Source organism: Phodopus roborovskii, unplaced genomic scaffold, assembly GCF_943737965.1.
Source record: "Phodopus roborovskii unplaced genomic scaffold, PHOROB, whole genome shotgun sequence".
NCBI classification, from domain to species: domain Eukaryota; kingdom Metazoa; phylum Chordata; class Mammalia; order Rodentia; family Cricetidae; genus Phodopus; species Phodopus roborovskii.
Genome location: NW_026126434.1, coordinates 25,516,680 through 25,537,524, shown reverse-complemented (window position 1 = coordinate 25,537,524; position 20,845 = coordinate 25,516,680). Strand labels below are relative to the sequence as shown.

Here is a 20,845-nt window from a genome sequence, read left to right as displayed (position 1 = left end):
GTCTTGGTCAATACTTGTTTCTTTTAGTAAGATCAAACATATCTGAGAGCTCTGTTAGGTGACTCATAGGTGTTGGCTGAAGTCATCCAAGGCCAAACCACACACATTCTGGAAAGTCCACTCACCTGTATGATGAGAGCCCAGCCCACCAGTAACTCAGTGTAAACCCATCAGTCACCTACTTGAGCAGAGGGTAAAAGTGACAGACACATAGCTTGAGAAAGGCTCTTCAGACCTTCAGAAAGAGTTATTGGTACTATCTGGGCCAGACAGCTTTCTAACCCCTTAATTCTCAGCTGGCTCCTAAAGAAAAGGTAACTCTCAGAAAGTAACAAATCCACAAAGAAAAGGTTCTTTTCCACATTGTACTAAAGGATCCCACTTGTTGTTACACTCAAGTTACATATTTTTCACACAATGACTTAAATCTAAAAAGAAAAAATATACTTACCGAAAATACTGGCACCTAGCTGCTAAAATGACCCTGTGGGCAGGAAAGCGCTTCTTTTCCACAACAAATGTGACGTCACCATATTCTTCACCAATCAACAAGGCACCAATATGCTCAGACAAAATGTGCACATGATCAATTTCCCCCACTGCAGTAAAGGGGCGAAGAGGGTGGCTGTTACTCATTGTGTGGAATAGATGGTAGTCACTGACCTGTCACACAAAGGAGGATTGTGGGTTGGTGAGGAAGTTACAGGCACAGAAAAATCACACATCCTATCATCCAACCAAACTTTACTCCAAAGTTCATCATCAATGTTTTGGTTTGTTTTTCTTTTTGAAATAGTCTTCAAATATTCAGTCTAGGCTAGCCTAACAGTCAATATAGATCAGGCTATCCTAAACCTCACCATCCTCCCACCTCAGCCCAAAGTGTCAAAGGTTTCCTTTTTCAGATGATGATGATGATGATGATGTTGTTGTTGTTTGTTTTTTAAGACAGGGTTTCTCTGTGTGGCCCTGGCTGTCCTGGAACTCACTCTGTAGACCAGACTGGCCTCAAACCACAGAGATCTGCCTGTCTCTGTTTCCTGAGTGCTGGGATTAAAGATGCACCACCACCACCCAGATGATTTCCTTTTTATTAATCTACTTATTCTAAGAAGCAACTCAAGCTGTTTCAAATGACCTTAACTGCCTCATTGCAGTAGGAAAGCAAAAATGCCTGGATATTCACATACTAGCAGTGCTTGGAGCCATCACAATCTAGAAACACAAGCTCTATACCAAACAGCACCTCATGGAACAGAAAACCAACCAGCCAAGGATGCCAGCATTGCACACAGACTGATTTAGCAAGGCTGGCTTTCCAGTGCAGATCTAGGAATAAATTACAAACTAAATTTAATAACATTTTTATGTAAGAGGTTTTGGTCTGAAACCACCTTAAATAATTTATGAAAAAAAAAACCAACAATCTTCTGTGATCACAAAAGTGACTTGCTTTATTAATAAAAAAGACTTGCTTTAATAATAAAAATTTACAGGAGCACCATAGCCCTCTTTCAAAATGAGAATCCATCTAGCATATTCTTTAGACTGCTACTTCTCAGCCCGGTGAAGTGCCATGCACTTCTAATCCCAGCGCACTCCAGAGGCCAAGGCAAGATTATGGGTTCAAGACCAGCATGAGGTACACAGTAAGATTCCTATTTCATGCTTGTGGCTCTAATGATGAGAATACCAGAATTTCACTATATTTATAGGCACTGCTTTGCCTTTATGTGCAGTCTGTCTATAAAAATAAATGAGAATCAAGGGGCTAGAGCTTGAATAACACATTCAAAAGGAAAGTTAAGACTTTAGCTAGAACTGCTTTGAAGGTTTTATTTGTAAGCATGTCTTTTTCAGATGTAGTATCGCAGCAAATTCATGAGGGTCTTTACTAGCCTTCAGATCCCCAGGTATAAGAGGTGCCTGGTGGCTCAGAACTAGCCTCTATATTGCACAGAGACCAAGGAAACTGAGCCAAATACAGTCTTCATTGGACCTCCACCGTCTTCAATGATGCTTGAACCAGCAAAAGCCTGAAGAGCTCTCATCGTCAAACTTCCACATGCAGATCTGTTCCTAGCAAGGTGTATGAAGTCTGCCTACTGTGACTGCAGGGAAACCTTAATGCACAAAGTTCTTTAGCTGCTTGTTATTACATGACCAGTCCAAGAGAGAGACCACCAACAGCAAGAGCTGTGATGAGAGAACATGGACGCCTGGCAGCATCCTCCTCTGTTGCCAAAGGGTGATGGTTTGATAGGTTCATATGCTTGAATGGCTAATCCCCAATGTGTGTCATTGTTGGAGGTGTGACACTGGGGAAAGGCTTTCAAGTTTCAGAAGACAGCTCATTCCCACCATGCATATCCCACCTCCTCACGGTTTGGGATGTGAGCTCTCGGCTGTTCCTCCACATGCCTTCACTCCACCATCACAGACCCTACCCTCTGAAACCATAGTCCATTTACATGCTTGCTTTTAGAAACTGCCTGGGCCATGGTGTTTTAGCACAATGAAAAAGAAAACAGGACACAAAACTAACTCCCTTTTCCTCAATTGTAGCTTCTACCTCAAAGAGTCAAAACTCAACCGCCTTCAGTCATTTGTACATGAAACACCAAATGCACCTTAATAGGGCAACTTCCAAGCATTAGCAACAATAGAAAATGTGTACTACGACAATTTAACATAGAAGTTGGGGCACTCTCTATAAAGGTTTCATAATAAATACTTTTGGCTTTCTGGCACTACACAACATTGTCACCCATATTCAAGTCTGCCTTAAGAACTTAAAAGCAGCTATAGGCAATAAGTAAATGAATGAACACAGCTGTGGGGGTCTAACAAAGCCATTTCAAAAAAGAATGAGAGAATCTCTGAGTGACTAGCTCATTGCCAACATAAGAGTCTGGGTTCCACTCCAAAAAACCCACATTAAAAAGCAAAACCTGGGGCTAGAGAGACAGCTCAGCCCTTAAAGGCTAAACTCACAACCAAAAAGCACACAACCAAAAAGCAAAACCTGGGGGCTGGTTCAGAGGTTAAATGTACTAGCTGCTCTTCCAGAAGACCCCAGGTTCAATTCCCAGCACCCATATGGCAGCTTACCACTATCTATAACTCCAGTTTCAGGGGTTCCGACACCCTCACACAGACATACATGCAGGCACACCAATGCACATAAAATAAAAATAAATAAATCATTTTTAAAGAAAGGATATGATGGAAAACAAATTGTAATCCCAATAATGAAAAGCAGAGATAGGTGGGTCCCTGGGGCTCAATGGCTAGCCAGTCTAGTCTACTCAGTGAGCTGCAGGCCTTTGGGAGACAGTACTGAAAGAAAGACAGAGGGAGGGAGGAAGGAAGGGGTTGGGGGGGAGGGAGGTAAAAAAGAAAGGTAGATAGTGCTTCAGGATGGATTAAGACCCAAAATTGTCCACTGACCTCTGAGACACAAACACAGGCATAATACATGCACTTGCATACAAACACTCATATTTAAAGCAAAAAAAAAAAAAAAGCTTTGATCAGTAAGTCACAGTTTGCCAAATACTTGACTAACTTGATCAAGAACTCTAGATGAAGGGATCAGACAGGTTTGAGATTTTTCTTTTCTGCTAGTTTATCCCACTTCCTATGTTCAACCACCAAACTCTGAAAGCTACTAAATTCTGACTTTAAATCCCATTCCTCCCACACTCACATCACTCTGCTACTCCAAACCAAACAGCCTATTTGCACTGATAGTATGCACCACATGAGCTCATGAATATCCTCTGGTGTAACATCTCTTAGTATTCATCTAAGTCATGGCCAAGACTCAACCCACTGCTGAATGACTCTGGCTAAACAATGACTGATTTTCAGTTAACTAGCTCAGTGGGATATTTACAGTTCATCAGCTGACAAATCATGAACATTAATTCTGGATATGTAAATATCTGCCTTAATGGGCTCACCAAATCTTCACTTCTCAATACAATTTCACTTTACTAAATTTACATTTTAATTATGTTTTTCCAAGTGGAAATATAAAGTGAATAGCTCTAGATACAGAAAGCATCCACTTAGTGTAGAATAAACACAATTTTTTATTGGCATATAGAAATAATTTTAATTAGACCAGTGATTCTCAACAAGCTTGCCATACACTGGAAACACAGAAAACTCAAAAAATGAAAATAAGATGCTTGAGTCCCACCCTTCAGAGTCTTATTCAATTAGTCTGGAATGGGACACAGGCACCAAAGACACCATACTAAAGTGATTCAAAGAGCACTGTGGGAGGGAAGGAGGGAGAGAGGAAGAGAGGGAGGGAGGGAGAGAGGAAGAGAGGGAGGGAGGGAGGGAGGGAGAGAGGGAGAGAGGGAGGGAGAGGGAACTGGGATCGACATGTAAAATAATAAATTAAATTAAAAAAAAATGCTTTGACTCCAAAATTTAAGTTCAAAGACAAGTTACTGGGGAAAAGGATTTCTATTTTTGTTTCCACAGAAAATGAAAAGATGTGGATTCCTTCCAGACTAATGTGGTTTGATCAAGCCAGAACACCTGAAACAGAGTACCAGGTGATCCTACATTCAAAACAGCTGGACAAAGCAGCCTTACAGACTACAGCCAGGATTTCTGAATCTTCTTTGAATCCCCCTGACAGTGCCCCTTACCAGCAGGAAGTAGTTTGGAAAGAATGATGCCCAAATTCCCAAATATTGTCTATAAATGTTTGTTTTCATTTAAATGGACGAGGTTATATACAATAAATAATAATAAAAAAAAAAGAGTACTGTGGAGAAGAACCATCAGTTTAGATTGCTGTGGGTTCACATTATGGTTTGAATATGGTTTGTCCTTTGATCACAGAATCATGGAATCAACAGGTGATAGACTCAGGAGATAGCAAGTAAGTTTAAGAGATGAGCCCACCCACTGGGAAGTCTTGAGGACAAAGGGATTAAGGCAGTTCTCAAGGGACCTTTTACAATTTTCTCAAGAGTTGAAATTACATCAAGCTTAGGCCCACTAAGTTCTCTGGCCTCCTGTTTCAAGACATCTTTTCTTCCTTCTGTAAGCATTGCAGCTCAGACAGAAAGGGATTCTGGCACTCTGGAGCCAAAGAATACCAAGTGTTACAGCTCGGATGGAAAAGTATTCTGGCAATTGGGAGCCAAAGAATACTACAGGTCACACTAAGCATAGCAGCTTACAGACCTGCTTACACACACACACACACACACACACACACACACACACACACACACACACACACCTACCTACCTACCTACCTACCTACCTACCTAACAGCTTCACTCCAGCAGGAGAGGCAGGGGAGGACTTTCCCAGTGAAGTTGCTGCAGTTTGGTTCCTGTCCCCCCAAAAAGTGTTACAGCCTCCCTAACTAAAGTGTTACAGCCCTGCTCTGCTCTGCTCTGGCTCCTGCAAAAAGTTGTTACTTCTCTCCATTCAGGAGAAGAAGTTCTCACCCAAACCTCATTCAAGAGATATTATTGGGAAGGAAGAATCCAGCAGAGTGGCTACCTCTGCCAGGGTGGAAGAAAACAGTCTCAAACTCAACAAGCACAGAATTTATATAGGGCTTCTTAGGAGTGGAGTTTTTCCAGGGAGATTTCCAGGGTGGTGATTGGTTAGGTTTCAGTATCTGAGCTCAGATTAGATAGATATTGTGCTCAGGGACTGGTTGGTTTTCTGCTGAGGATCAGGAGCAGATTTAGCTCTGGATCCAGGGCCAAAATGTGTTTGTTTCAATGGTCCTTGTTAGCCTTTTGGCTCTCATTTTAGGGCCAGGGTGTGTATTGCACTGGCTCTGATTCCAGGACAAAGTATGTTTCTTTAGCACTGGTTTCAGGGTCAGGGTGCATTTTTTTGTTTCTGGTTGCAGGGCCAAAGTGTGTTTCTTTGGCTCTGCTCTGGGTGTGTTTCTTTGGCTAGCCTCTTTCCCCTACACCTTCTACATGTGTTCCCATCATTGTAATACCATCTTGCCAACATGAAGTCCTGGGCCAATGGCAGGACTATGCCCTTGAATTTCCAAAATACTAAGCTAAATAAACCTCTGTTCTTTATAAAGCCAGACTGCTTCTGCTATTCCGTATAGTTATACAAAGCTAATACAGCTTACATTCCCTAGGCACAGAGGTTCAAAGGCAAAACGTATCCACAAGAAAAATAGGTCCTGTCCTAGGTTAAAATTGCTGCGATAAAACACCAGGACCAAAATCAACTTAAGGAAAAGTGGCTTTATTTCACCTTATAGTGTACAGTGCATCAAGAAGGGAAGTCAGGGCAGGAACTAAGGCAGAAACTTAAGAGAAACTGAAGCAGAGGCCATGGAGAAACACTGCTTACTAGCTTATCCCTAAGGTTTACTCAGTCCACCTACTTATAGCACCCAGGACCATCTGCCTAGACCAGCACCAGCCTCAGGGGTCTGGGCCCTCCCACATCAATCAAGAAAATGCCTACAGACTTTCCTACAGGTCAATCTGATGGAGGCATTTTCTCAATTGAGGTCCCTTTTCCAAGATGACTTCGGCTGTGTCAATCTGGCAAAAAACTAAGCAGAGCAAATTCTACTTTGATATTATTGCAAAGACACAAAAAATGCTAACAAAGTTATCAGACACATACAAAGTATGTACAGACACAGAAAATTAAGTATTTTTTATCAATAAACTAGCTTAGCTACAGATAGTTTGTGTGTACTCTACATCCATTTTCTTTTTAAAAGCCTATTTTAAAAATTACACATCAATATCTCTTTTTGTTTGTTTGTTTGTTTTTTGTTTTTGTTTTTCGAGACAGGGTTTCTCTGTGGTTTTGAAGCCTGTCCTAGAACTAGCTCTGTAAACCAGGCTGGCCTCTAACTCACAAGAGATCCGCCTGCCTCTGCCTCCTGATTGCTGGGATTAAAGGGTGTGCCACAAACGCCCAGCTTCACATCAATATTTTTAAATCATCAATATTTTTAAGTCATCAATCTTCACTTGATGAATAATAAAACTGGGGGAAAGATGACAAAATCCATGGAACTGAGCACTAACATGACATACTTCTACTTTCTCCATTCAGTTGCATTCACCCCACACGTCACAATTCAGAACTTTATCATCAAACAAGGTAATTTCCACCCTCATGATATGGGTATATAATAGATGATTATTTTCTCAAATTACATTTTATAACTCTGTCACTCTGCCTTTTAATGCTTATTTTGCCCTGTCATATGAAATCCAGACACTTCAGCTATAAAACAAAAATAGATCATGGAATGTGACAAGATGGAAAGGGAACCACTGGGAACAAGAGAGGACAATGCAGGAAACAGGACAGTACCTGTAACCAATCAAAGCAAGGTATACAAAGCCCTTTTCCAAATTTATTGTATGAAGTCAATATAGTCCTGTCATGAAGACATTACCACATCCAGACTCAAACAAGTTAATATTATTTTAAAAAATTCCTCACAAAAATACTGGAAATAATGAAGAAGGATTCATAACAAAGTGAATGAATTACAACAACAGAAAATATGTACATAAATACTCAAGTTTTACAATGCTCACTACAGACCTTTTTAAAATTTTATCTTTATTTATGAGTTGGGGACATGTGCACTTGAGTGCAGAAGCCCCTAGAGCTGGAGTTACAGGAAGTTGTGAGCTGCCTAATGTGGTGCTGGAAACTGAACTCAGGTCCTCTGTAAGAGCAGTAAACATGAGGTGTCTGAACCCATAATTACAGACTGCATGATAAAAGCTGTAATTGGTTACACATAAATGGATCCTCAGTGATCTACAAGCACATATTCACACCCTAACAGGTATACACATCTGGTTAATAAGACACATGAAATACTCAGGTTCTGGAATAAGTCAATGATGTCTACTCTCATCACTATTAACATTTTATAAGATCAAAACTGATAGGATTCAGAAAAATTAACAGAAATGGGTTAGGACAGCAGCAAAATAATAATCATCACTTGCAGATGACTGCCCACATGAAAAAAAAAAAATCATGAGAATCAACCACAATCTATTTTATAAGATTAGGGAAGTTCACTGTAGTATCCACATGAAGTTAACTATAATGAAAATCTATGGCTTTCTCATGTGCCACCAACCAAAAATTGACTAGAAATAAGAGGGAAAAGACTTGAAATATAGAACTTAAAAATACAAGAAGTATATAGGAATAAAGTAAAAGCACATGTGAAGGAAGCTTTAAGCCTCAACTAAAGGATTTAAGAAAAACAAAGAGGTATACATTTGTTAAGGAAAGATCCAATATTGTGAAGACAATCATTCCTGAACCATCACATGAAAAAGCATGCTTAATATTTTATATTGAAAACAAAAAATGCTATTGTAATAGAAACTTCAGATGGTGAAATTCAAAAGAACATCCTTGGAAGAATACAAAGAAAATATTAGGGGGATATAGCAATGTAAATATTTAAAGGAGCTTGCCAAGCAACCAAAAAAACCCAAGTTCAGACACCAGCACCTACTTAAACAAGACATGGTCTTGGTCTTACATGCACCTGCAATCCCCAAGTTAGGAGTCAGACACAGCAAGATCTTGGGAGTGGAGGGGTGCTGTGTGCCTGCCTAATCAAAAAACACAAAGTCCAATTTCAGGAAAGACCAAGCTTCAAAAGAATAAAACAGTGATAGAGGAGGACATCTGACACCCTCCCTCTGCATACAAATGCACACGTAACATTCTCTCTCTCCTCCCTCCACTCTCCCACACACATAGCCCCAAAGGAAAATGCATCACATGAGCACACATACTTTAAAATTAAGACTGTAAGGTCTGCAGCTGAAGCGCAATGGAGCAACACTGTCACACACACTGAAGGCCCCTTGTTCAATCCAAATCTCTTTAGAAAAGGAAAGAAAATTAATGTATAGATTTTATATTTATCATGTTCTATTTGTCTGGGGTGCAGGATTAAACCCAGAGCCTCACACAAGTTAGGCAAGTTTTGGGTTTATGGGTTTTTCCACTCTCAAAAAAAAAAAAAAAAGTCAACTTAGCCATGCCAAACAAAGTCTAAATGTCTATTTTCTGAGGAATTATAGTCAAATAGTAACATCTCAAATATTATTATTTAGCAATATTAATATTATAAATTATTAAGACAAAGGAGTTAAATACCAATAATGAAAAAAATACTTGTTTTTAGCACGGCTGGTATTGAACTTGGATTATACATATCAGGCAAGCACTCTAGTTCTGAAACAAATATACATCACTGAATACAAAATGCATGCTCACACCTTTAGTCACAGCACTCAAGAGGCAGAAGCAAGTGGATCTCTGAGTTTGAGGCCAGCCTGGAATATAGAGTAAGTTCAGGGACAGTCAGAGCTACACAGAGAAACCCTATTTCAAAAAACAAACAAAAAAAAAGACAGTACTATGGAAAACTTTGTTCTATTAAGTAAGTAAAGCACAAACACTGAAAAAAGTCATTATCAAAACTGCTAGACACAAAGACTGTCTCTACAAATAAAAACTGAGTCCTAACTGGTGACACACTCCCTTAATCCCAGCATTTGGACAGTATAGGCAGGAAGAGCAGGAAGAGCAGGAATTCAAGGTCATTCTCAACTAGAAAGGGAGTTTGAGGTCAGTTCACATAAGAATTGGGTAATAATTATGCAAGAGTAGTGTAGCCTTGGGGACTCTGTCTATCTGGTACGCCTCAACTTCAGATCTTCCCTTTAGACTCATCCCAGTTTGAAGACAGACATCCTCGGATGTGTGTGATCTCACTGACTCCTAGTTATATAGACTCATCCCAGTCTGAAGGCAGACATCCTCGGATGTGTGTGATCTTATTGACTCCTGGTTACAGTCCTGAAGTCTAACTTGATTTCCATAAGATGAGGAAATCTCACTTTCCCTTTAAGGTGGTAGAAAGGCAGGGCAACAAGGGCTTAGGTTAGGAGAGGAACCCCCCCCCCAAAAAAAAATGTCCTAACCAGGAATGGACCTTCCATGCTACCTTATTCAAATACTAAGAGGTACTGAACTCTTAAGTGAACTTTATATTAATTAAGGATAATAAATGGACTATTGTTCTTAGCTGACTTTCATTACTTCAAAAGCATCAATTTTCAAAATAAGGCAAGTCAGCATTGCTAAAATACTGATGGTTACTGCCTGTTTGTTATGCAGTAAGAAACACACGCCCATTTTTTCCTCGCTCAATAATAAACAATGTCCCTCAGTGAAATGAGAGCACCATATGCAGCTCATAACAGTGCCCTGTTATAAATGCCTCTTAAAGAGGAAAAAATAAAGTTGTCCTAAATATCCAATTCCTTACTTAAAACCACATTTGGAAGCAGTGGTTTACAAGCTTTAACTTAAGGGCTATTTTAATTTTGGGGATTCAGTCTGTTCTCCAGTATTTTGTGAAGAAATCAAAGTGGTTTCACAAGGTGGAGATGCCAGCGAGTCCTTGAGCCCTGTGTCTCCCCTGGGAGCCCTCTCCACCCTATACATTTCCTGACTGAAAGGCCTTTATGGGGAAAAAGACCTTCTGCTCTTTAATTGCAAAATATAAATGATCTTTCTCCAGGGGAAAGAGATGGCATTTACAAGCATATGGTTTAGCAATTTCTTTCTGCTCTTGGTACCCATGTGGTATGTAATTTGAAGTAGGATTCCTTAAACTTTAAATTAATAGTGCTCAGGGAGTCAACTACACCCTGTCTGCATCTTAAACACTCTCACACTCACAGAGGACCCAATCTACTTTCTCACCAGAACAACACTTGGCTTCTTTTGATGTATGCCCTGCTCCACCTGTCACTAAGTCTGAAGACCACTCTAGAGGTGCAACCTTCAATTGGGTATTCTGAAAGCTTATTCTACAAGGGGCAGTAAAGAGCAAGGACAGGAAACATGGGGCTCCCAAGGCAAGATTCCTACAGTCCTTTGTTAGGGAAAGACATCCAGACTACCTTCAAAGTCCTGACATTCTACCATTGTATGTTTGTAAATAAGCACCCACAGACATAGGTCAGCTCTGACAGACCACACCGTAACAGAAATCTTGACAAGATTACCTTACTGAATGTACATAAATCCATTCACTGACTACCACACTGACCCTCTACTTCTCTCTCATGGGATAAACTAGTTTCTGAATCTGTACATCGGTCAACAGACAATCAATTGCCTGAGCTCTTTATAATACAGTCCAGGGCTGGATGACAGAAACATACTCTATTCAGATTAAAACAGCCATTTCAGTCAGGTGTGGAGACACACCACACACCTTTAATCCCAGCACTCAGGAGGCAGAGACAGGCGGTTCTCTTTGAGTTTGAGTGAGCCTGGCCTACTGTGGGAGTTCACAGCTACACACAGAAACCAAATCTCGAAACCCCCTCCCCTGACATTTTCACGTCATCTTTAGGAGGGTCACACATAATTTTGATTTACTAATATGGGGAAAACAATTCATATTTGAACTGTGATGTAAAATCCAGACTAGAATACTGTTAATACACGTATGCCTCCATATATACTGCAGGGTTAACTAAACAACCTATAACAAACTTAGCACATTATAATAAAAATTAGAACAGCAAGCTCAACTCAGCATACACTGATGAACATGTCCTTCCATATCTGTAAAAAACTCCGATGCAGGACAGGGGCTGGGTAACAGTACTAAACATTATGTAGTAGCCAGACTGAGAGCTAACTAGACTCCTTCACACACTGCAATAATATGCCATTGGAGGCTTAAGAATGCCACATTTCCAGTCCCTCAATGCTTCATTTGGTTAGTTACTAGTAAGCTGCCCAAGGATATATATACATAAAATGAAGGGCTACAACAATGCCCATTAGTTGCCAATATTTTTTGTCAGAGCTTATGAGGGGCCTTGGCCCATCTTTTGAAAAATTTTCTTTTAAACTAGGAAATGCTCCAAGCTCATACCGGCAATGATAGCTAATTTTGTGGTGGCTGAGCAAGACTGCTGCTTTATTATCCCAGCACAGGGATGGAAGACTCTCAGGAAAAAAAAAAAAGCCAAATTCATAATTTGCAATATCATTTTTATTTCTATTCAGTTAAGCCTTTTGCAGTCTGTGGGTCCAAACTCTAATTAAAACAATTCAAATGCTGCAAAGCACACACCACAGCATTCAATGAGGAGGGCATTCTCAAAGTGAGTGCCAGAGACCCAAATGAGCAGCTCCCATGATTTCAAAGCTTGCTCCTCCTTCTTCCCTACAAAATCCTTCTTCAGCCACTTAGGAAAGGGTAGGAATAAAATCCCTAAGTTCTGAGTATTTACCCGATAGCCAGGCACCCAGCCATCTACCACCCCTCAGTCTCTCAGCTCGTGATTGCTCCTCCTATGACTTCTAATGGGGTAATCCCCCATAGATGAGTGACTTTTATGAGAAAAGTCACAAATCCTAACTCCAAGAAGAAGCTATATTATTTACGTCTCCAAATTTATGTAGTTATCTTTTTCTGGGCTTTTGACCTTATCAGCCCCAAGCCCACTGAACACTGTATGAACTGAATGATAAAAGCAGAAAAACATATGCAGCTAAAGCCAAAAAACAATGAAATAGTCATGAATGGCACAGAGTTATTACTTGTAATAATATTTAAAAACATAGAACAAGTCATTCCTATTTAATTTCTTCAGTGGCAACTTATGGGGCTATAATATTCTTGTGTAGATTTGAATTATATGGTTTTCCTAATTAATAAAGGTTATTACAGCATGAACTCCCATTAAAGCAGTGGAATCATCAACTGCAGCAATGTAATTTCTTTGTAGCAAAGCTGCTGTGAACATGAGCATTATTATCTGTGTAAGGGAAATTGGCTTTTCATTTGCAGAATATTATAAAAATGTTCTACTGTGTATAGTTTTGACTGTAGTTTGCTATACCTCAATATCAAGACTATTTTTTGTAAAATTATGAAATAAAAAGAAATTAACTGAGAAATTAAATCAAATCTAAAATCCTAATTTGTAAATTCATTTATGCTATTCTATGACAGAATTTAAAAGAAATATTTATAATTTACACTAGCCTGTTTGTTCCTTCCCCCATATGATCTTGTTAGTTTTGTAAACCCTGTCTTTAATGCCAACCTAGCATTCCATTGAGATGAAAAGACTCCATAATGTAGTCTAAAAGATGCTACTGAAAACCATGGATAATGGTGACTCAGCTAAGGAGCCACTGAACTCAACAAGAATCTTCCCAAATCCAAATCAAGGGTGTGTGGCTCAGAATGGAACAAACAGACCTAATTCAAGCAACAACATTCATTCTAGAAACAGAAAAACCCTAGGCAAAAAAAGAAAATAATGTTTAAGTACCAAACTTCCTAGAGCTCACTGGGAAATGGATTTTTTTCCTATACAACTGTCACCCTTTTAAGTTTTAAACTTAGGTTTTACCCCCAAATTTCCACAAGTCCTCATATAAAGCATGGTAAATAAGAATCTGGGAAACGATAGGCTGATGGATGTTTATTCCGGGAGAAATCAATTACACCAGAAACAGATGACCACCACAGGTTCTGGTCCCAAGGATGCCTCCAGATGCTTTCTGTCTCCGACCAGGAAGTAAGAGAGAGAGCTGGGATCCAGGACCCCAGACCTAGTCCCCCTAGGTTACGCCCACACCTGTCCCCACACCCCAAAGGACATGGTCAGTGCAATAGGTGCCGGCAGGGTGGATATCTCACTGCACTCATGAATAACCAAGTGTGTAATTTGCCTCTTGATCTCTTCTGTGTACATGCAACCTTCACTTACACTGTAAAAGAATTTTTTAAAAAACCATAAACATGAGAATAATGCATTTCCCTTGCTGTTTTAGAACAGTAAGTGAAGGCTCCCTTGTATTCTGTACACTAACGCCCCCAGACACTACTGAATAATTGATAGGGTTATGATTACACTGCTATTTTCTGTTTTGAGCAGCATTCACGAACCAAACTTAATTCACATCTCATCTTGAATTCTTTCTCTTTTGTCAGGGTCAAAATTCCTATCAAGGGTGATATGTTTCTTAGAATTTTGTCAGTTGGTTCTTTACCTAATGTCATAATCTTCATATGTGACCAGCTCAGCAACAAAAGCAACTTAAAATGTCACTAACACAATTTTTTATTACATTTATTTTGTGTGAGGGGAGGTGGGTGTGCACACCTGCCAAGGCATACATGCAAAACCAGAGGACACCTTGCAGGAGCCAGTTCTCTCAGTCACAGGGACCCAACTCAGGTTCATCAGGCTTGGCAGCAAGTGCCTTTGCCCACAGAACCATCTCCATGGCCCCAATACAAATTCTCAGGGTCCATCAAAGGAAGACACCAAGAGGACCATGCCTTTGCAAGAGGAGTCTATAATTCAGGCACCAGAGAAATATATTGTCACAGATGAGAAATTCACACAGTATAAGCAGAAGTATCTTTAGAGGTCATTACTAAGTGGGGGAAAGGCAATATTTTTTTAAATTGTGTTAAGTTGGTCCTTCTTCTATTGTACCATCATTATGCATTTGACAAAACAATCCATCAGCAGAAATGCTATAGTAGACACTGCTGATAGACAAATGTCAGTTTCCCCCTCAGTGCTTATAAATGAAGAAGCTTATGTTTTTCTTGGCAAACAGTGGAATCTGTACTCCCTCTTGCTCTACAGGCACCTGCTCTCACAGGTGCACATGTACTCCCTCTTGCTCTCAAAATGTTCAAGCCTCCAAGTCTCTACCTGGAGAAGAGGCCAGGGCAGATCAGGCTACATTCTGTGGTCCTTTCAAGCTCTGAAACTGGGATTAAATCACCGTGCAGCAAAGTACAGTGCTGGAAGTACAGACTGTTCCTTGGAGCTGAGCTCTGCAGACTAGCAAGAGTTTATATACACATACACATTTTTATGGCCCAACAACTGTGTTTCTAAGAATTTTTAAGGCTATTGACTAGTTCTACATTTAAAAAGCTAGGGAGAAACTAAGTCCTCAGCAATACAATAAGACCAAAATAAAATGAGATGCATTCATTAATAAGAATGGAATAACTAGACAGGCATGGTGACACAGTGTCTTTAATCTCAGTACTCCAGAGGCAAGAGGATATTTGAGTTCAAGGCCAGCCTGGTTTACCTACTAAGTTCCAGGCTAGTGCCAGGGCTACATGAGACTCTGTCTCAAAAAATAAAATCAAAAGAATAGAAAACTCTACATGTTTTTGTTTGCTTGTTTTGGTCTTTGCTCGTTACTGGGGCCCTCACTCTGCACATTCTGACCTGACCAAAAGAAGTGACATGAGCAGGCCTCAGGACAATAAGACCCACTATGTAAGCATACACCTTTATTATGTGCATCTATTTTATATACGTGTATGTACACATATTTATATGAAGACACTCACCACATATGTTTACTTAATTCGTTCAATTCATATTCTGACACCTGGCATGTACACCTAAATATAGACTTAGCTAACTAAGTAAACAAACATTAAAAAAAGGACCTAATAACACCAGGTTGATGGTGCATGCCTTTAATCCCAGCACTCGGGAGGCAGAGGCAGGCAGATCTCTGAGTTCGAGGCCAATCTAGTCTACAGAGCTAGTTCCAGGACAGGCTCCAAAGCAATACAAAGAAACTCTGTCTCAAAAAAAAAAAAAAAAAAGTAAAAAATAAAAAGGGACCTGAAGAACACACAACACACTATTACTAACAGAACCTCAAAGAGAGGGATGAGTGAGTAACTGGGAAACTTTGTGTTTAAATACAATACATTTCTGAAATGACTCTTTCTCAAATAACAGACTGAGCTTCTATATAAGTAAAATTTAAATTCTTTTCAAAATGGCAACTAAAGAGGTGATAAATTTATTAAGAGGCTTTGAATTTTTTGTTTCTAAAAGAATGAGAGGGGACCAGCAAGATGGCCCAGAAGATAAAAGCATTTTTGTCCAAGCCAAACAACCAAGTTGGATCCTGGGACCTACATGGTAGAGAATCATGAGTTGTCCCCTGACCTACACACACACAATGGCACACTGCATGCACACACATGCACATGAATGCACAAACACACAGTAGGAATGCTGGCAATAGAGATTTCCAACTTGTACACAAAGAATGCAATGAGAGTTGAAGGAACCCTGATACTGACAGTATTTAGTTAAGACAGGCTTTTAAGAATTAGCCAAATATATCCAAATTGCAACCCTTGGAAGACAAGAACCTCCTTCTTCCTGAACATATAATGAAGTATAAAATGTACCATATCTTATGCATCTCAGGACTCAGCTATAAATGTATAAGTCCACCCGAGAGGATGAGAGGATGCAGAGCTCATAAGGCCCACCCTTCTCCAGGAATTTTTAGGTGGGTGGTTGCTAGGTGGAAAGGGCTCACAAGGTTCTATCCTCCTCCATGCAATCTACAGGCAGCTAATGGTTCCTTCAATGGTATAGCCATTGGTAAGTTACCCACACTCCTATAAGCAACCCTAAATTAAACTCACTGGTTTGCAAAATAAACAAAAAAAAAAAAATAATGGAAGTAGAAGGCAATAAAGTTGGGAAAACAAAGGGGTTTATGGGGAGTAGGAATGGGACTAAAGAGAGTAAGTGGCAGCTGTGGGTATGTTCAAAATACATTATTATGCATATGGGGTATCATAATGTACCCTATATGTATATATAAAACATAAATAATTTAAATATCTTAACTATCTAAACTAAATGTTCTAAGAAGTTTTCCTTGAGGCTGGAGAGATGGCTCCAAAGTTAAGAGCACTTACTGCTCTTGCAGAAAGCAAAAGATGACATTTCAAGTACAAGATATTCATAGCTCTTAAGAGTCAGGAAGTCTTTCCATACAAACTACTAGAGTGGTGGGTGACCCACAAATGCCCATCTGTTCCTAAGGTGTCTATGGCACGAAGTCCTGTGGATACAAAACATGCCAAGTAATACTTAGTTTGGAAGAAAACAAAACAACTTAGCTTCAACATGATATGAGAGCAAACTTCTCTACCAGCCTCCATTCCCACCCAAAACCCAGTTAAAAGAAAGGGGAGCTGGAGTTGGGAGGGGGATCACACCCAGGAGTGTCTATGCTGCCTTTTTCTCTTTCAATGCCTGGTCTGCTGGCTTTTCCTCAGGCTCCTCTAAAGAGTTGTATCTGGTTGACTTCTCTGAATAGCATCTGACTTCGGTGTCCACCACTCCTTGCCCTCCCCCAGAAGCTGCAATGACAGTGGCCCTCACAGTACACACAGCTACTGAGCACCTGGAACATGGCCAGTCCAATGTAAAACACTATCTAAGCGCTAAATGCACATCATATTGCCAAGACTCAGAAAAGCACTTTTTATTCAGTTGATGTTAAAACACTGTTTTGATATTGAAGACTCCCACTTCATTAGACTTTGTGAATTAATTTCACCTGGTCCACTGTACTTTCTCCTTCAGCACGGCTCCTGGGGCATTCTGAGGGTCACACAGTGCTTGCACTTGCAGCACATATTACATCTCTGGAGGCAGCAGGGCTTTAGAAAAAGCATCAGAGAGGTTATCAAAAGTCACACTGCCTGGGTTCAAGTCCTGGCAGCACCATACTACAGTGTAGCCTTGGACATATAACCTAACCTCCTCCTACACCCCCTTTCGAAATGTTCTTTATAATAAACAGTTGTGTCTGTGTATGGGGTGGGACCCATGTGCCATGACACACACAACACAGTGGAAGGAAAACAGCTTTGTGGAGTCGCTCCTCCTAACACCGTTCCTTGGGCCTGCAGGGATTGAATAAAGGTGGTCAAGACTGGGTGACAAGCACTGTAGCTGCTGAACCACCAGCTCCCTAGCCTAAACCTCCCTTTTGTTTTCTATGTAATGTAGGTGATAGAAAAACACTACCTTCCCAGCATCAGTAAAACCTCACAGTATGCCTATTGCAATAACTGTTACCACCACTATCAGAACATGATGAAGACAAGGACAAAGTTAACAGCAGATCAAAGATGGACAACAGGTACCAATACTGGCAACTCAGGACTGATGCCCTGATTAATGCCAAGGAGACACACTTGAGAACAGGTCTACTTTAACATATACACAAGGAACGAAACAGATTGAAATCTGAGCTCTCTGGAAACTGCTGTGTCTGATGACAGCATTGAGTGTTTCCAGGGCATTCCCTTTCCACATAACTCAAAACATATGAGCAACCAGAAACAGAGGAACCAACTGCTGTCCCATAATAGTGGAATGGGCCTTAGCCTGAGCAACCTGGAGCCTACAGTAACCACACTTACAATAAAAGGGCTTAAAAGTCTTCCAAAATCCATTCCACCTTGGAATGTTCTTCACTTTTTTCCAAGAAGAATGCCAAGCAATGGCTAACTACCGTGCCCCCACATGAGAATGAGAATATCCAACCGTAGCACTGACTTTGCTGGCCCTATACCAGCCTTCTCTCGTGTCCAGAGGAAGCCAGGATGTGGCATTGCTGATATCATCCACTGTCTCCTCTTAGCATTCCAGGCTTTTAGCAGCCATACAACATGTGGACTCTATGTTACAATATTTGAATGTCTGCTATTTGTTAACTGTTTCTTCTTAAAATTTTATGTTTATTTAATTGATGGGGTCATATACACACTACAGCATGGATGTGGGGGGGGACAGGAACAACTTCCAGAATCATGTTTCCTTCAACTTTGTGGGTCTCAGAGTCCAAACCATAATCATCAAATTCAATGGCAAATGCTTTACCCTCCAAGCCATACTGCCGGCTTAATTTCATTACTTTTATATCAGTTGGGAAGCATATCTTTGAAGATTCATATTAGCATTATATTTTTATTATATTCTTTTTACAAAATGGACTTAAGGAGGATGGAAAACCTCACAACTTCCATTTTTCCAATGTCCTCCTCAATTATTAAAGAAGCACTTGCAGGACACATGACATTATTCCTTGAAATTAATTTTCACAATTACATAGACCTTTATAGCTAATTCATTTCCCAGCTCGCATTCTTCAGAGGGAACTGAGAGTCACCATCATCTAGTGGCTCATTACATGTGCTACAAAATATTTCATCCCAGCTGTAAAGTTGACCATAGTAAATATGTTTTGTTGCCTTAATCAAGATTTATGATAATATAATAATGTGATTTTAAAGGCCACATGCTAAAGTACTTCCTAAATTAATAAAAATACTAAGCACTTAACCTATAGCACACTAACATCATCACACAGTCCTGCAGGTGGCTCTTTGCCCATGTGCCCATGCCCAGTAACAACTGATGGAAGACCTGTCATCAAATCCATTTACTTGATTTATTTTACACTAGCCTTCTAAAGCCGCATACATAATAAGAACTCACTTTGTGATGGGAAAATAAATTATTTAGTCTGTACAACCTGACAACGTTACTATTAAGTTACTAATTCACTGAGAAGGGGAAAATTCCCTATTAGCCTTTTTCATGCACAAATTAGATACTGAGACCTGGGAAATAGACATGAGAGAATAATCATAACCAGGGTGCTAGGGGGATGGTTCAGTGGGAAAGTGTTGGATCCTCTTAATACTCACATAAAAGCAGGCTTGGTAGTACACACCGATAACCCCAGGACCAGGATGTGGGGTGGAGAGATGGGTAGATCCCTGGAGATCATTAGCCAGCCAGGCTCTATGTTCATTAAGACACTGTCTAAAACAGTGGCCCTCAACCTGCAGTTGTGACCACTTTGGGTCAAATATTAAATATTTACATTATGATTCATAACAGCAAAATTAGAGTTATGAAGTTGCAAGGAGATAATTTATTGGTTGGGGTCACAACATGAACTATATTAAAAGGTTGCAGCATTGAAAATATTGATTACCACTGGCCTAAAGGAATAAAGCAAAGAGTAGTAAACTAGGATATATGAAATCAACCTCTGACCTCCACACAGACATACACAGGTGTACCTACATACATGTACGTATGTATACATGCATACTGCATACATACACACACACTTTTTAACAGTTTTTTAAAATGCCAAAGTCCACAGTCACCTGTCCTCCAGATTTCACTTTAACTTCTAAATTTCTGTCTAGGCCTGAACTATCTGTTTTCTTTATGAACCCCAGACTCCTCTGTACCGATTTATGTGCCTGCAGTATGGTCCCAACACATGTCCCTCCTGGCACCTCAAATCAACTAACTACTCAATGAACCAACTAATCTCTTAATAACGGCTATCTGCCTCCAGTGGCCTGCATCTTAACATAGTGCTCCAAGCCTTTTTAAGAAACCCTGACAACTCCTCCCTGACCCCACAGTTCTAACTTAATTGTCTAAGTATGTGTGTCCCACTCACTCCTATGGGAGTGGGTCTGGGTCTGAATAAAAGGGTCTGGGAATGAATAAAAAATGAAAAAAGGAGGGCCAGGCCTTGGCGCACACCTTTAATCCCAGTGCTCAGGAGGCATAGGCAGTCGGATTTCTGTGAGTTCAAGGCCAGCCTGATCTACATAGCTAGTTCCAGGATAGGCTCCAAAGCAAAACAGAGAAACCCTGTCTCAAAAAAAAAAAAAAAAAAAAAAAAAAATGAAAAAAAGGGAGAAAGTTGGTTTAACTCTGGGAGTCTGTCCATCTACCTAGAAAAGAATGGACAACCTCCTTCTCCTGTCACCATACCTTCCATGATATACTCTCTCAAACTGGGAGCCAAACTAAAAACTTTCCTTAAACAGCTTCTTGTCCAGTATTAGTCACAGCAACGAAAAAAG

The 20,845-nt window shown here is 40.1% G+C and overlaps 1 protein-coding gene across 2 annotated transcripts in view; it reads right to left on the bottom strand.

Annotated features, from left to right (window-relative positions):
- The window catches only part of Btbd9 (BTB domain containing 9), a 342,942-nt gene that overhangs the window by 304,518 nt on the left and 17,579 nt on the right, over window positions 1-20,845 (bottom strand). For both annotated transcript variants that reach the window (XM_051187069.1, XM_051187068.1), the window contains exon 2: window positions 452-663. In XM_051187069.1, coding sequence (XP_051043026.1) covers window positions 452-636 — 185 coding nt within the window. In that variant the 5' untranslated portion in view covers window positions 637-663. The remainder of the gene's footprint in view (window positions 1-451; window positions 664-20,845) is intronic.